The 16,387-nt window shown below is 43.9% G+C and overlaps 1 protein-coding gene across 3 annotated transcripts in view; it reads right to left on the bottom strand.

The window, feature by feature from the left end:
* Nucleotides 1-781: 781 nt before the first annotated feature.
* The window catches only part of ankrd44 (ankyrin repeat domain 44), a 37,268-nt gene continuing 21,662 nt past the window's right edge, over nt 782-16,387 (bottom strand). For 2 of the 3 annotated variants that reach the window (XM_076746611.1, XM_076746612.1), the window contains exons 13-28: nt 16,245-16,313; nt 14,994-15,134; nt 14,451-14,516; nt 11,847-11,958; nt 11,456-11,527; nt 10,706-10,907; nt 9,244-9,331; nt 9,017-9,134; nt 8,200-8,422; nt 7,869-7,956; nt 7,224-7,307; nt 6,898-7,043; nt 6,649-6,731; nt 5,767-5,849; nt 5,402-5,493; nt 788-4,186 (exon numbers count right to left, since the gene is read on the bottom strand). In XM_076746611.1, the coding sequence (XP_076602726.1) occupies nt 3,927-4,186; nt 5,402-5,493; nt 5,767-5,849; nt 6,649-6,731; nt 6,898-7,043; nt 7,224-7,307; nt 7,869-7,956; nt 8,200-8,422; nt 9,017-9,134; nt 9,244-9,331; nt 10,706-10,907; nt 11,456-11,527; nt 11,847-11,958; nt 14,451-14,516; nt 14,994-15,134; nt 16,245-16,313 (1,927 nt within the window). In that variant the 3' untranslated portion in view covers nt 788-3,926. Of the gene's footprint in view, nt 4,187-5,401; nt 5,494-5,766; nt 5,850-6,648; nt 6,732-6,897; nt 7,044-7,223; nt 7,308-7,868; nt 7,957-8,199; nt 8,423-9,016; nt 9,135-9,243; nt 9,332-10,705; nt 10,908-11,455; nt 11,528-11,846; nt 11,959-14,450; nt 14,517-14,993; nt 15,135-16,244; nt 16,314-16,387 lie in introns of all 3 variants that reach the window. The other variant, XM_076746613.1, reaches the window with a different exon arrangement.

Raw genomic sequence — 16,387 nt, 5'->3', positions numbered from 1 at the left:
TTGTTGTTTATAGCTTGTTAAACATGTGGATTTGCTGATTTTCTTTTGCATATTGAATATCTTTGACTTTTGGTCAGACAAATACACAAACTGAAGATGTGACTTTGGTCTCTGGGAAATTGTGATGAACAATTTGATCAATTAATTGCATAATGGCTGTTGCAAGACTGCAGCAAATAATACCAACTGATTTCCACACGAGTGAAATCATCATCCTCATCAGCTTCAGCAGCAAGAATGTCATTTCCACGTTTGCGGAGGAGAAGAAAATGAACTGTCTTATGAGTCAGCTGGAAGAACAAAAACAGCACTACAGCAACTTCAAACAGATTTTTATAATTGTACAATTTATATAAAACAAAGGGTAGCTGGCAAACAGCCCTCAGCATGTGGCACTGCATCAGGAACTGGTATGAAAATCATCAGACACATGACGATAGCGATTGTCACGACTGGTGAAGATCATTTTCTGGTAGAACAATAATACTGGCAGACAGGTTCAGTCTTGCAGCAGACCTTCAGCTCAGGGACAGAAAAAGACTGTGCTTGTTAACAACATGTGCTTATCAGCCACGAGAGTTGTCTCCATTACAATCGAACTGCAGCTAACAGGGTTCTCCATGTCAAATAAATTCATTAATATACACACCTTTTAGTCCATTAGATAAAAGCTAACTCAAATAAAACGCTTTGTCTTGTATTCTTATTCAAACATTTAGGATGGAGACGCCACTCTGTGTTCAAAGTCCTCTGTGATGGAGGGCTGTTTTTTTTTTTTTTTGTACAAAACTTTACGTCAACATTATATACAAAAGCATTTCAATTTCATATCAGTACCTAAGCTAACACACACGCACACACTCTCTCACACAACCAACTTAAAAGATCAGTTTGGAGATATTCTAGAATTTTCCTCTTGTCTTTAAACCCCAAGTGTGTATTTGTGACCATGCTTTTATGGGATCTGTGTCTTCATTAGGGCTGAAGGGACTTTGTGCCACAGACAGACTGAGGAAGTCAGAAAGTGATAGATAAGCAAATTGTTTGTTTTGGTCTTCTCAAGGGATTTGTTGGCAACAAGAAAAATCTACATTATCACCAGCCTTCAAGGAGAGAAAACAGTGGAGTGAGACACCATTTCACTAAAAAACATCTGCATAAGGGTCCCTCACACAGAGCAAAATCCTCTCCAACCCTGGCATTCATTCCTTATCCTCCACATTATGCTTGACATATTAAGGAATCAGTTCTTCCAAACAGCAAAAAACATTTGGTATCTAGTGGTAGCTGGTCATGCAAATACTTTTGGTTTTATTTGTCCAGATTTTTAGATATTCACCTCGAACATTTCTGCCTCCATGCCAGTACAGTGGAGTTAGTGAAATATTGCTCGTGGCGCTCACAACAATTAAAGTAAAAATCAAAACTCAAATCTGTCTTTCCAGAAACAGTGTCCAACCACTCATGATTATTTTCATTATTGACTAACGTCCACTGATAAACTGAGAATAGCACAAAATATCTCAAAACCTGAACAAAGCTGCACAGCTCAATACCACGACGGTTCAAATCAAAAACAAATGATTCTGTGATTTTTGGTGAACTGATCCCTTAATTGTAAGAATATTAGAATCTATGAACATAAAATCTGTTGTAAAAGAAAACCAAAATGAATCGACATCAAGGCACTGGACATGTTTGAGACAATGGCACATAGCTGGTAGGTGGACAGACAGAGAGGAGGGAGAGGAAAGTGGTCAAGGCCCTGTGTTATCTTACAGTTAAGTGCTGGCAGTATCTGTACCATCATGTAAAAGATAATAAATACCAATGTACTGAGGAGACCTCGAAGAGCTTCTCATCACTGCACAAATTTGGAGAAACTGGGCTTGCATGATGAGACATTTAGAACTGCCCAGGCAGGAAAAAGGTTTCAATTGGTTAGCATTGCACCACAGGTAGGGATGAACATGAGTCAAAACAGTGCAGGAGGCCATTTAAAGCCATAGGATAAAATGCATAAATCTTCATCATAACCTCAGCCTTAAGTCATATCTGAACAAACCCTGTGTTCATCACTGGGTATATCCCAGTTCCCTATTTTGATTGGCTCCTTGCTCCTCTATCCTCCACCTGAACTCCTCCTGCCTATCATCATGAGGGTCATTCCAACTTGGGTATTTGTACTTGGAGGAGTGAGGAGGGATCTTTGAGGAGGCGTGAGTGAGGATATAATCACTACCTTCAGCCTTCACTGAAGTCACACAGCTTCATTAGCAGAACAAACAGCAGAACGTAGGTGTGATCCCATGATTGGGCGGGCTCTAATAGTCGGTTCCTTACACTCCGACACTGACAAATCTGTTTTATAATCTTTTAAATCGAATGAATTTACATTTGACTTTTTAGAATCTCCTTTTCTCTCTCCTCACTCTTTCTTAAGAGCAGTTGGAAAAAGGTGGAAGCTGCTGATTTAAAGGACAGACATCATCAGCAGCAGGTTAAACCAGCTGTTAATGAACATGAATTCAGTAACGGCTGAAAAGAAAGGTTTGTGCTCCAGTTAATGTGCAGCCTGCAGCTGAAAGATCGTTTGTGAGTGAAGGGACAGATTGCTCTGTAACAGCACTGTCTGACAACCAGTGGACTGTGTGTGTTTGTACTCAACAGGGTCAACTGAGCAGATAACCTCACATCAATTCAAGTACTGAAGGGAGCACATAAATGTGCCACATACATTTCACGTACACTGCATATATTATGCTGCCATCTAGTTTTCGGGTTGTGAGCATGAATTAAGCTGCAACTTGAAACTGCCGTGTGTCTGCCTTCCCAGCCAACAAGAAGATGATCAGTCATCTCACTTACTTGTGATCATTGAGGTATTATCAGGTATGATTGTCGGAAGAATTCAGAGTCGATGAGTGGGTTTGAATTTGATGCCATTAAAACTCGTCACTATTTAGATTTGGTTTCCAAATTACTACTGTGTTAAAAAATGGTGGAATTGTGTATGTATGCAGTATGAATGCAGACGTCTCATTTCTCTAGAAACCTCTTCGCTCAGTTCCTCCTTTCTCACATCTTTTCCTCAAAATCTCCTTTCTCAAATGAGGGAATCATGATCCACTGAAGGGAACTGAGATGTACCCAGTGTGCCGTATCCGTTGTCCTGCGGAATATTCTAACTACTGAACATCTAACTGAAGGCTGCACACTTCACATTCCAGCCAAAGTTCATCAAAACCTAAAAGCAATATCCAACTTTGTGCTTCAGTTATGTTAACACATAAAACGAGCTCTGTGTACCTCTTCTTGTGACCCTCCAGTACATGTTCATTATTTACATGTGGAAGTCAAATATTTGGTACAACAAGCAAAGGTTAAAATTACACTTAGCTTTCTTAATGGTCTACTTCATTTTGTACAAACAGTTAAAAATGGCTTTTTTAAGACAAAACGAGTCTCAGAGGCGAGCTGCTATGCCATGCAGAGACTAAGTACCGAGGTCGGTTTGGATTTAAGCACCCGTGAGTAGAAAGAACAAACCGTGGTCTAAGTTAACACAAGCATGCAGACCCAAGCCGTAGCCCATCCAGATGGAAGTCTTCTTCAGCCACAGCTTCATGGAGCAGCTTATTCGGCTGCAGTGGTCAGTCCGGGGCAGTGCAGCTGTTCTGCTTCTGCTTTTGAAAAGGGCACTCAGAAAGCATCCAGCCTGAGGAGGGTCATTCTATACACGTTCCCCACACGAAGACCAGAGGGTAGAGACACTGCAAGCATCCAAGCTGTGTCACAACCACGCATCTACCCTTCTTCCTCAAGCGTGCACGCTGCAGACTGAAACACTGCCATCGTTCCTGGGGGGGGTAGAAAGTTCAGGTGCACAGCTCGAGGTAGGAGGGTAGAGGGTCGGTTTGGAGGGGTCAGAAGGTTTCTGAGTCCTCTGAGTCATTCTCAGTGGTTCCCTCGCTGGATGGTCCCGAGGGGTTCCTGGGGCTGCGTAGCCCCCGCGGGCCGGTGCCTGGGCCTTTACCCCCCTGGTGGGGCAGCTGCCTCAGCAGGGAGCCTGGGGAGGGAGCCCCGGAGCTGCAAGGGGAGCAGAAAGGCATCATGGTAGCCAGAATGAGAGCCAGACAGTCAGCCACCTCTCGGCTAGGAGCACAAGCCAGAGCAGGGGTCAGACCTGAGGTAGAGAGACAGAGAGAGGAAAGAAGAAAGAGAGGGAGGGAGGACAGAAACAAAGGGAGGAAGGAGGAGAGCCAGACGTGGACGTGGAGGAAGCAGGGAAGGCGAAGCAGAAGACAAAGGAGGGACGGAGCAGCATTCCATTAGTGTTCAGCCAGCTGACAAAGTATGCAACCACAGACATGAGGGGGGGACACAGAGCACAGGGACAACCACAGCCGACGTCTGTCACGGCAGAACAAATGCATTCCATAAAAACAAATAATGCGAAACGGAAAGCAAAGAAGCAGCTGGAGTCCAGTTTAAACCAGGGTTCCCACTGTCAGCACGAGCTCCAACACTGCGACGTCTCCATCGCTTCTTTACAATTTAGTCCGAATGTGAAAAGAGATCATGCAGAGTGCATCCATGACCTGAACATTGTATTTCAGCCACCCTCAGCAGGCCCTGAAGTTTCATAAGAAACAAATACGTTTGGGACGTGGAGTTAGGAAGAAGTGAGCTCACCAGCCCCGTGCAGCACCTCCCCATCTCTGCTGCAGGCTAGAGGCTTCAGACCACATTAACCACGACAGCACACACACCTGCATCTCCACATGAACTGCCAGCAGTTGAGCTGCATTGTGGGGAATGTAGGCTCTTCTTCAGTTTTGACAATGAAGAAGAATGTGTTATATAAAAAAGGCGACATCTGATATACATATTTTGTAACTGTCCATCGTAAGCCTGACGATTTAACATGAGTTCCTTGGTGATAAATCATGATCGGTGATTGAGCTTCTGTGTGTATTTTATTCTGCGTAATGTTTTTATTCTAATTCGTGGATTGACACTGTGGTCGGACTGCCTGGGCCTACTGGTTACAGAATTCTAGACTTTTGGCATTTGTTTGTCCCTCATTTCCTCTCATCTATCGACTGTCTATCAAATTAAAGACCAAAAAATGCCCTAAATATATTTTTAAAAAAGGCAAAGCATGAAACGTCCCATTTGTAAAATCTAAACAAAGTTCCTGACCAGTGGGAAGCCCTCTGAAAGATAGATTCACCTGCAGCACACATGGAAAATAATGTTTCAACAATACAGTTGTCAAGTTGAGTTCATGCTGGGACAGATGAAAACATTCATGTTGACCAGTGACCATGGCACGCAGCTGGGGTCTGTTACTCCAAGTGCCTGGAGGAGACCAGGCTCCAGACCAGGTTCACCTTACCATTCTCATCCACCTTCTGTACACTGGCTCCTTGGGACAGCAGCTCCTGGACCGCCTGCTTCAGACCACTTCGAGCTGCCAGGTGGAGAGGACTGGACAGACAGACAGACAGACAGACAGAAGGTTTCATTCTACCACATCTCCCCTGCTGCCAGCCTTCTGTTCCTCCTCCTGTGGAGCTTTTAAAAATCATCTCTCCTCATCTGCATTTGTCCACATCTGTTACAGAATGTTTCCCAGTGTTTTCCATTCAAACCTCCACAACATCAACAAAAATACAGTTACAGCAGCATTCTGCTGTGCCTTAAATCTCAACTGAAACTGAACAATCCTTTTTGTGACGTATGGATGATTCAGACACTCACGTTTGCAGTGCTGCATTTGTGGCGTTTATGAGCACAGTGTCAGACAGCTTCTCCAGGATCAGCAACACACAGTCCTCCTTCCCCTGGTAAGACATGATGTGCAGTTAGAGCGAGCTCTATGAGCTGAGACAAAGACCTGATCACAGATTCAGCGCTAAGTCCTGAAGGATCACAGACCTCAAGCACTTCTAATCAACATTTTTATAATACCATGACACTACAACACAAATGACACTGTGAGAGGGGTCACTCATAGTGATGAACCTACAGAGAATTATCACCTGGATCTGCAGCTCCCCTCGGTTTACTGTACCTTTTTATTGAGTTTCAGCTCATGGTTTAGCTGTCTGACACACAGGTTTAATGTTTTGGTTCACTCTCAGCACTCTCGGTGTGGTTTCTGGCCACAGCAGCCAGCTGTTTTCAGTGAAAACACTCTAAAGCCCGACGGGATGGTGAACATAGTGGAGCATTTAGCAGCTAACAGTCAGATATTTCCCTCAGGGCTGGTAGAGACCAAGAATCACAGCTAAGAGAGAGCGAATATCGCACTCACATTACCCTGGTGGCCAAAAGCATGACTCAAAATAAGCGATAATGTTGAAATTGTGTGGAACTGGAAGAGAGCTCATTTCTCCTTTCATAACAGAAAAAAACATTCTACACTGTCTTATCTACAATTCATGGAGATGTCACCACTGTGTTTGGGACTGTGCTTTGAAAGGTCATGATACCAGGGCCACAGTCACAACAGTCAGCCAATAAAATGGATTCTGGTCTAAAATGCAGTAAACACAACCCCAGCTGAATACCAGCGAGGACACTGATACTAAGACAAACAACAAATGAGATGGAGGACAGAGCCCCCCTGTGGACACTTACATTACTGCAGGCTAGATGCAGGGCAGTGTTTCCATCTTTGTCCCTAAGACTGAGGTTGGCATTGGCACTGGTCAACAGCACCTCTGGAGCACAAGACAGAATCAGAGCCGCATCCATGCACGCATACACACACAGAAACATGTTTACACACTATCACAATCAACAACATAAGACTACAGCCGAATGTCATGAAATAACCAAAACACGCTGCAGTATCAAAGCCTGAAGCCAAGTAAAACATCTCTGTACCAAGGGCTCCCACTCTGCCCTTCTCAGCCGCCATCATCAGTGAAGTGCGACCTGATTGGTCCGCAGCATCGACAGGTGCATCATGGGACAGGAGCAGCTGGACGCAGTCGACATGACCTGAGAACGCTGCAGCGTGAAGAGGAGTCCTGCAGGAGAGAGGGAGGGAGAGGAGGGGGTGAAAACAGAAGATACAGCCTGCGTGCGCACACACACAGACACACACACAGACACAGACACACACACAGACACAGACACACACACAGACACACACACACACACACACACACACACACACACACACACACACACACAGACACAGGCCTTACCTGCCCTTGGCATCTTTGCAGCCAGCGATGTCTGATCCCATGGCCTCCAGCAGCAGTGATGCACACGGCTCATGATCATTCACCCTGTTAGATTAAACAGCAACAGGTTTCACTGACTGACATCAGCTGTAACATTCCAGTACTATTAAAAAGGTATACTACATTCAACATGCTCTAATGTCTGCTTTTATCTGCCGTTATGGAGCACTCAGGGACAGTGGTTTGAAGGGAGAACTGGTACATCTGTAACAACGCTTCCTCCTCAAACTGATGTGTGGCTATGGAAACCTACATACAGACATATCATGTAACCACTTACAGTCTCACTAACATCCACATATGTAATTGTAATAGATTTGAAAATATATCCAGACATGCATCCAGGCTGCACTTGTATATTTGCACATCATAGAGGAGTGGACGCTCTGACTGGCCTTCTAGCTTTGACATTTCACAGACCAAATGATGAACCAGTTTAGTAGAAGCTGAATTAATAAATCAATTGACAGCAAACATAATCATTGCTTAGAGTTCTAGTGTGAACAGAATAACCTATTCATTTCAACAAGGCGAACATTTTTAGTGAAAATCAGTAAAAACTAAAAACAATGATCATTAACACACTGCAATGTGTGTGTGACTTACACAGCACAATGCAGAGGGGTGAATGGGTTTCCATCAATACAGCGACAACCCTTCTGCTCCAGCAGGACCTCCACACACCCCTCATGACCTACACACACACACACAGTATTGGAAAAGACCATCAACATTATCACTGGGGTCAGTCTAGTTTGATCTACTTTACTCTTCATGTTGTAATAAAAACAAAATGAGCAGAAATATGAACAAACATTGGAAAACAATTCTGAAAAATAATGATTAAAAATGATGAAAGAAAGATGAAAACCAATCCAGAGCAGACTGAGGGTATCTATGAGTGTGTGTCAGGGTGTGAGCAGAGTCTGACACCGACCGTAGTAGCAGGCCCAGTGCAGCGGTGTGTATCCGCTGTGGTCTCTCAGCGGGGGCAGGGATGGTGGCTCGGAGCAGGCGATGCCCAGCAGCTCGCTCAGCCACGAGGCGTGGCCTCTGGCCGCGGCCAGGTGGATGGAGGTACGACCTCGCGAGTCGCCGAGTAAAACCGAGGCTTCCTGCTCCAACAGACACTGGATACACTCCTCCTGACCACACAGCAGCTGGGGAGACAAGATAGAGGTCTTTAGACCAGAATCAAGCTGTTTTCACGTGTTTTAGCTCATTAACAACAAGGTGTGTGTCAGCATTTTCTAAAGCATAACACAAGTCTTATGGTTCCTTTCCTGCCCTCTAGGAAGTAACTGATTTACATATGTTGAAAACAGAAAAATGGAGCACATACAGAGTACTGAATGCAATTGAAGATATAATAGAAACCTATATAACACATGAATCTGTTTAACACAACACTTTCCCCTTTACTGCTGTAACACAGGGACTGATAAAGGATTATTTTATTTAATATAAGTGAAAGTCTCAAACTACTTCACTTCAGACTCAGCCTGTATACTTAGGCCCTTCAACTATAATTCAGACATTAATTCATTTAAAGACACAATAAGAAAATCAATGATGTCAGTAGTTCTTGAGTTTATTCAAGTATTATCTAATTTTAAATAACTTTTTAAAAATCTGTCCATTTATTAAAATCAAAGACGTGCCTGTAATTGTTCTGGTGGTACACTCCAAGGCCAAAAAAAAGAAAAGTCAAGGCAGTAAGACCTGAAAGGCTTTTCATAGAGTTTAACGCTTACCCCGAGGTGCAGCGCGGTCAGCCCGTGGTTATTGGCTATATTGACATTGGCTTCCCTCTCCAGCAGCAGTGACACGGCGTCAACGTGACCCCCCGCCACCGCCAGCATTAGAGGAGTCCTGCAGGATGAGGAGGAGGCGTGTGACAGATAGACAGGACACACTGAAAAAACTGGAGCAGATGAGGAAAAACGGAAGAAACAAAACAGGACAAACGAGGATCACTCACTGTCCCTGAGAGTCAGCAGCGTCTACGAGGTCTGTGCTGTCCGATTCATCCAGCAGGAGGCGCACACACGTCGTATGACCGTTCATCACTGGAGGACGCCAAAGAGCGTGGGTGTCAGAGAACAGAGCAGCAGAAATGTTTGCAGTCAGTTAGGGGACACATCAGTTCATTGAAGTCAGATTGTGATGATTATGGTGTCACCAGAGCAGGAAATAAGAACCACAATCCTAAAAAGAGAGAGGAGGGTACTGAAGAGAAACTAGACTAATATTTACAACACAAAGATGTGAACAGAGAAGTTCTGCACAACGTGCAAATAAGAGCAGTGTGTTTAGAAATATGGTGAATGAGAAATGCAACTGAAAATACTCAGTTACTCATTTTAACATTTCCTGATGATGCGGAAACTCTGAAGTCTGTTTCTCTCGTTTACGTAGACTAGAAAGACACAGAGGCGTGTGACAGGCATATGAGATGTCACATGAGGCCACAGTGGGGGTCAGGTACCTTCGTATTTCCTGTCAACAAAAATATTTTCTCTGTAGGCTTTTTTGAAAATACATTTATTCGTTATTTTACTGTAGCATTGCACGACCACATGTGACTCTCCTGAGTAGGCTTCATGGACTTTCATTGAAAGTGAAACTCTAAAGTCAGAGAGGTGTTGTCGTGCGTTGCCTCTAGTCTGGAACGGCCACTATAAGTTTTGAACCCACCAGATGTCACTGCGCTTGCTGAGTTTAAAGCCCCGAAGCTTTAAATACAAACAGAATGTTGTGTGTTTGTATCCGACCCAGAGGTGCATGAAACCATGAGCATATCTCAAGTGTTTGCTTGCAATGTTAAACAATATAAAGACTCTTAGAGGTGGTAACCTGCAGAAACAGAAAAACATCCTATAGCCAAAAGCATGTGGACACTCAAATGTTACATCCACATGTGATCATCAGAGGTCTCATTTCAAAGCCATGGGCATGAATATGCTGCTGTAACACCGCTTTCAGGCTTTCCACCACATGTTGAACCTGGCTACAGGGACTTGCTCCCATTCAGCTACGAGCATGAGTGAGTTCCAGCACTGATGTCGGGTGATAAGGTGTTGGACGGGGTTGAGGTCAGGGCTCTGTCCAGGCCAGTCAAGCCCTTCCACAACAAACTGTGAAAACTACTTCTTCATGGAGCCAGCGTTTTGCATGGTGATTGCATTATCCTGTAGCTAAAGGAGCACATCTTTCCCAGGCTGCTGACACAAAGCTGAGAGCATAGTGTTGTTTAAAATATCATTGCAAGCTGCTGCATTAAGTTTTCATTAAATGGAAACTGATCTAAACCTTGAAAAACAGCCCCTGAGCACACAATGCTGTCCCCATACTTTTGGCCATATGCAACCAGACATGAGTTGATACCAGACGTTAACCTCGGCAGAGAAACAGGACAGGGAACAAGGTAAGGCTGAACACACCTGCCAGGTGGACAGCGGTACGTCCGTGCTGGATGTCAGTGGTGCGCGGCGACGCCCCCTGACTGAGGAGGGTGTGCACACTGTCAGCGTGGCCCCTCAGGGCAGCCAAGGCCAGGGGGGTCCTCCCCGTCTCGTCCCCCTGGTCCACCTCCGTCTCCCCCTGCAGTAGCACCTCCAGGGCCTGAGCATGTCCATGGTACGCCTGCACAGAGACGGACTCTTCACACAACACTTCAACATTTCGACTGCGTGTCACACTGGGAAAACCCAGGAAATAGACCATACGGCTGAATGTAATCTGTTCGAGCTTTTGATACTGTGCGTTTGGTCGCAGGTTATGGTTAACTTGATTTACAGTCACAATTCTAATCTTTTTAACCTTCATATCCACTGAAAAAAATCTTAAAATGCTAAAATTTGGTTTGGAGCATCTGTAATTGCTCAGATCTAGACCCAGAACAAGAGTGCTGATATTTAGGAAAGACTGAGTGTCTTGTTCACTCATTCTCTGATGAGATAGTTCCTGATGTAAATCTAAATTTTACCAGAATATTTTCATCAAGCAAAGTTCCGATACAACTTTGTGTTTAAGCAACATTTAAGAACTTTGCCATCTTTGGTTAAATGAAAGAATGTTTTGTGGATATTTTGAAAAAAGTTCTCAGTGCTATTGTCAAAAAATACATACATAATACACTAATATCTGATGCTATCTGTGTGTGTGTGTGTGTGTGTGAAAAACAAACTGACAGCAAGATGCAGCGGGCTCCGGGCATTCGGAGATTCAGGGTCCTCTTGGTGACTGTCGTCTCTGTCCAGCAGCTGCAGATCACGACAACACATCAACACATTTTCCTTCAAAACCAACATGAAATCTACGGACAGCGCAGAGGTACACTGTATGTAACTCCTAATGCAAATGTTTTCCATCCATTCACTTGAAACATTTTGTACACATAAATCAGGGACAACACTGTGACAAGAAGACACCAGAAAGCTGGAATGTTGTTGCGTGGTGTGCAGTGAAAATATGATCAGTCAATGAAGGCAAAACGCCTGGAGTCCAACAATACAGCTATTTCCTCCATGGTGTGTGTGTGTGTGTGTGTGTGTGTGTGCGTGTGTGTGTGTGTGTACTGACCAGTTCCAGACAGTGCCTGTGCCCGTAGGCTGCAGCGTAGTGGACAGGACTGTATCCCTGTTTGTCTTTCAGAGAGGCCGTCGCTCCGCTCTGAAGCAGGAACTCTAAACATCTGGAACACAAACACAACATTTCAGTGTCAGTGAAGATGGCAGCTCATCCAGCTAGCTAACATGTACCGGACAGGGGAACAACAGTGTGATTCTAAGGTGTCACTGTGATAAATAGGATGCTTGAGTATCATTCTGTGGGCCAAATGTGTGCGAGGCTGTTCCTATTCCTATCCTAGACAGTGTTTGTGTGTCTTTGTGTTTATGTTTGTGAGCACAGAGAGATTCTGTCTTTTCATCACCTGGCTGTCCATCGAGTGTTTACCCAGTCAGAAACAATCATAGCACATGAAAAGAGACAGAACTGGATTGTAATTGTAAACCATCCGATGAAAAGACCAAAACCAACGATGCGTCTTTCTATACTTTTCATTATATCCTTCTTTGCTTCCTGATGCCTTTTCCTATGACACTCTCCCCTTTGCTGTAACACTGCAAGCTCCTCTGTGGGATGAATAAAGGATTATCTCATCTTAGTTAAAAAAAAAAAGCTCAGTCATTTTCTCCAACAGCTGGGCGCTGTAGTTCTCAGCAAATGTTACTCAAAATGCATTTGTTGGGAACTATTTTCAGTCATGGCTTAATCCACACTTGGTGCTGTAGTGAGTATTTGTGGCAGCAGGACGGTGCGTGTGGGACGGAGTGAAAATGAACTACAGTGTGTGCATTCATGGTAATGAAGGAGCATGTCACCCAGTGCAACACTGTGACTCACTGATGTGTTTTTGGACAACAGTGAAGCTCTATGAGACAGAGGAACCGCATATATCAGCCTTTGATACACACCATACTTGTTAGTTGGATCAGTTCATTGTTGGTTTTAGTCTTTTCATGAGCTTTGTTGACAATAAGTAAAATATAAAGTATCACTAGACTTCTTTAAAACTAATAATGTAGTAATAAATAATACTATAAATGAAAGGTGGTAGTTTGTTGCGAGGCTTCCTGTGCACAGCATATACTGTGTAAAACTGTTTGTGGTATACTGGGTTTGCAGGACCATTTTGTGCAAAGTGAAGGAAATGATATGAATATGGATCACACTTTGGAATGCTGCTTCCAATGAAATAGAAAGGGAAAAGCAAAATATTTAAAAATGATTTACTCAGCCACATTTCACTGGCAGCCAGGCTCTCTGTGGGTACGCCCTGATCACATTCACACCTGGAGGCGGCCAAGTACAACAAAAGTCTGACCTGTTGGCCACAGAGCAGCTGCATTGGAGCAGCTGGAGGGTAAGTGCCTTGCTTAATGACTAGCTCCACCTAGATTCTTCCTGTAGTCTAGGGATCAAACTGGCAACCTTCCTTTCACTCATCCATGTCTGTGTTTTTTTTTAGATCTTTCTGTGCTTTTCTTTCCACAATCTGCTTTCTATTTGTAATTTTTACATCTGTAAAAAATAATGCCATCATGTTATCTGTGTATTGCATTGTGGGACGACAAGGTCCATCTACATAACACTTAGAAATGGAGGACACTCATTTGCTGTTATCCACTGTTCCATATGAAAGTCCCATATATCTATAAGCATAGAATTTGGAAATCTCTATTAGACCGTCTGCAGTTATTCCTTGTGTTTGCTCTGTTTTCCCTGCGCTCCTCCATCTGTTTCTCTCTGTGAGCATGTCTGTGTTGTGGGCATGGCACTCCTCTGTTCCCAGTTTCCTGATTGCTGCTCAGCCTGCACACCTGCAACTCATCAACCCAGCAACGTATCAGCCTTGGTTTTTCAGTCATCAGCAGATTGTTCACTTGGCCACTGTGTACAAACATTATAACCAAGTTTAAGTCCAGTCCCTCAGATTCATCATCCCTCTGTGGTCCCTGTCTGCCTGCTTGGGCCAGCGTTGGCCAGTCTGCCTTCCAGCCAGCTACTCAGCTCTCTCTGCCAGCCCGGCTGCACCATCACTCAGGCTCTGCTCTCCAAACCTCCATCTCAGCAACTTTTCAGTGAATCTGCATTTGAACTACTGTCATGTGTCTGAGTGCTGCTTTTGGGTCCATAAGCAGTTCAACATTCCAATATCATGGAAAATCTTAATCCATTTTATTAGATCACAACTTTGTGTTCTTTTTGTTTGCTTCATTATTTTTGTCCTGTATTCGTAAAGGACTATGGAAGCCTATTTCCAACAATGTGATGGAAAAAAAAGATCCTCAAATGCACCAAAGTAACAGAAGCACCTGGGTGAGACAAACCTTAGTCGACCCAAATGGATATTATTTTGAGGTACTAAGTCATTTTCTTTCTGCCATCACTCTGGCAGAAATGAGCTTCCATAAAGGAGAAAAATGTTTGTTTCTCTTTAAAAAAGAGAAAAAAGGAAGCGTTATTTATAGAGGGCATACAGCTGTTACTGAGTATACTTAAATTTGTCACTCCTGTGTTTTGTACATACTCTAAGCTGCTTTACACCAGTATGCAGAACACAGCTTTGGTCAAAATGCTCCATTTCTTTATCTCTTGATATTTGTTTCAGTGTGGACTTACAGCGCTGCCTCTTTCTCCCTCTCTGCCTGAACTCCTTCACTCTCTGGCTCCAGAGCAACACGACGCCTGTAGGGGGAGGGAGAGAGAAGGGAGGGGGGAGGGAGAGGTGAGATAAAAGAGGATAAAGCTGAGCACACTCAAACAACAGCCTCTTTTATGCGGTGGGACCTACTAATGCTGACAAGTAAGTGGATAACTACTCGATGCCTGGCTCTGTGCTGCATCATAAACTGTGGGGCTGCCAATCCTGGAGGCCATGCATGACTATTGCCTCAGTATCACCTCTGGTTACCATGGTAACACAGAGGCGTGGACCATCAGGTTTCTATATGTAGCAACAGTAGACAGTTCTCCAGATTTTCAGAGCAACACCAGAGGAGTGGTGTGAAGAGGAGCAGTTCCATCAGAACAGAGGTCATCCTCTGTCCCCACCAGACCGTCAGGATCAGGGTTCAAAGGAACTCTCCTCTGAGCTGAGAAACAGCAGATGAGGAATAGAGGCGCTGTAGACGTGACTGTGGCATGTGCCTCCCTGCCCCTCACCTCCTGTCCAGGTCCGAGGCAGCAGCATAGTGCAGGGCAGAGCGCCCCCACTGGTCAGTGGCGTTGATGGCGGTTCCACAAGCAACTAGAGTTTCCAGACACTGATAGTGACGGCTGGCAGCCGCGTAGTGGAGGGGTGTCCTGGGAAAAAACAGGAAGAGAGGAAGACAGGCTGACAGATCACAGATCACCAGCAAAACACAAATACACATATAGACACATACTAATTCCAGTATCTAACTCAGGACAGGCCAAAAGACAATGGACTTTATTTGCTCCCACTCAGCTACTCAGCTAAAAGAGCATCAGTGATGTTGACCACTGATGTTGGAGAAGCTTGGTAAAAGGTGTTGGCTGGGGTTGAGGTCCGGGCTACCGTCATGTAGAATTACAAAAAAAAGGACCTTCACCTTCAGCACACTAGAATATTATAGTATGCTGTAATATTTACTGGAACTACAGGGTCAAGCAGGGACAGAGGGCGGGACAGAAGACTCTGTACTAAGAGCAGATCGATCACATCTGGCCAGCTGTCAGTCTATTAAAATCAATGAACACCAACTCCAGTCAAACCTGACAGGAGATGTGTACCAACACGGAGATTACAAAACTGTAACAAATCTCCTATTTAGCATTTCTAAGCACTATACACACACATTTATAACACACTATAATGTAGTTGTACACAGCTGGAAGGACATTTTTAAATGAGTAGTAATGTACAGGATCTTCCTGTGAAGACATTATATATCATCTCAACTGTGTTATATGGCTATATTCACTATCTGTTTATACACCAGCTGACACTTATTGGTGCCCACAGGGGGAGTTACAGCTGTTAACAAATACAATAACACACACTTATATCTGCTTCAAATCCATAACTGTGTAATAAACTATATATTAAATGCTTATATGCTGCTTATAAATGCTGAATACTGTTTAGAAATCTATAATTTGCCAGAAAACAGTGAAAATTCCGCATCACAATTTTCAGACTGCACGTTCGATGACCTGATGTGTTAGACCAAAAATCCAAAACCTGTACATATTCAGTCAAAACCAAGAAAATCAGCAGTTTTAAGATGCTGGAACCTGCTGTGCATTTTTGCTCGCTTTAAACTTCAACAATCCTCCAATTATCAAAATGATTGTGTCTTTATTGTTTTATTGATCTGTGCATCAGCTTATTATTGCAACCTACTGACACTATTAAAAAAGAAAGTGACCTGATCAGCATTATTCTCTTACCTGCCGCATTTATCCCTCCTGTTGTGATCTCCACCACTGCTCAAGAGCAGCTTGACACACTCCACATTACTGCACACAGACATCAACAACAACATCATCATCATCAGTGGTAGTAGCAGTATTTAATTATGGCTTTATGGATT

The sequence above is a fragment of the Chaetodon auriga genome, chromosome 13 (assembly GCF_051107435.1).
Source record: "Chaetodon auriga isolate fChaAug3 chromosome 13, fChaAug3.hap1, whole genome shotgun sequence".
NCBI lineage: Eukaryota > Metazoa > Chordata > Actinopteri > Chaetodontiformes > Chaetodontidae > Chaetodon > Chaetodon auriga.
Note: the sequence above shows the minus strand (reverse complement) of the source record. Positions and strands in the feature narration are given on the sequence as shown.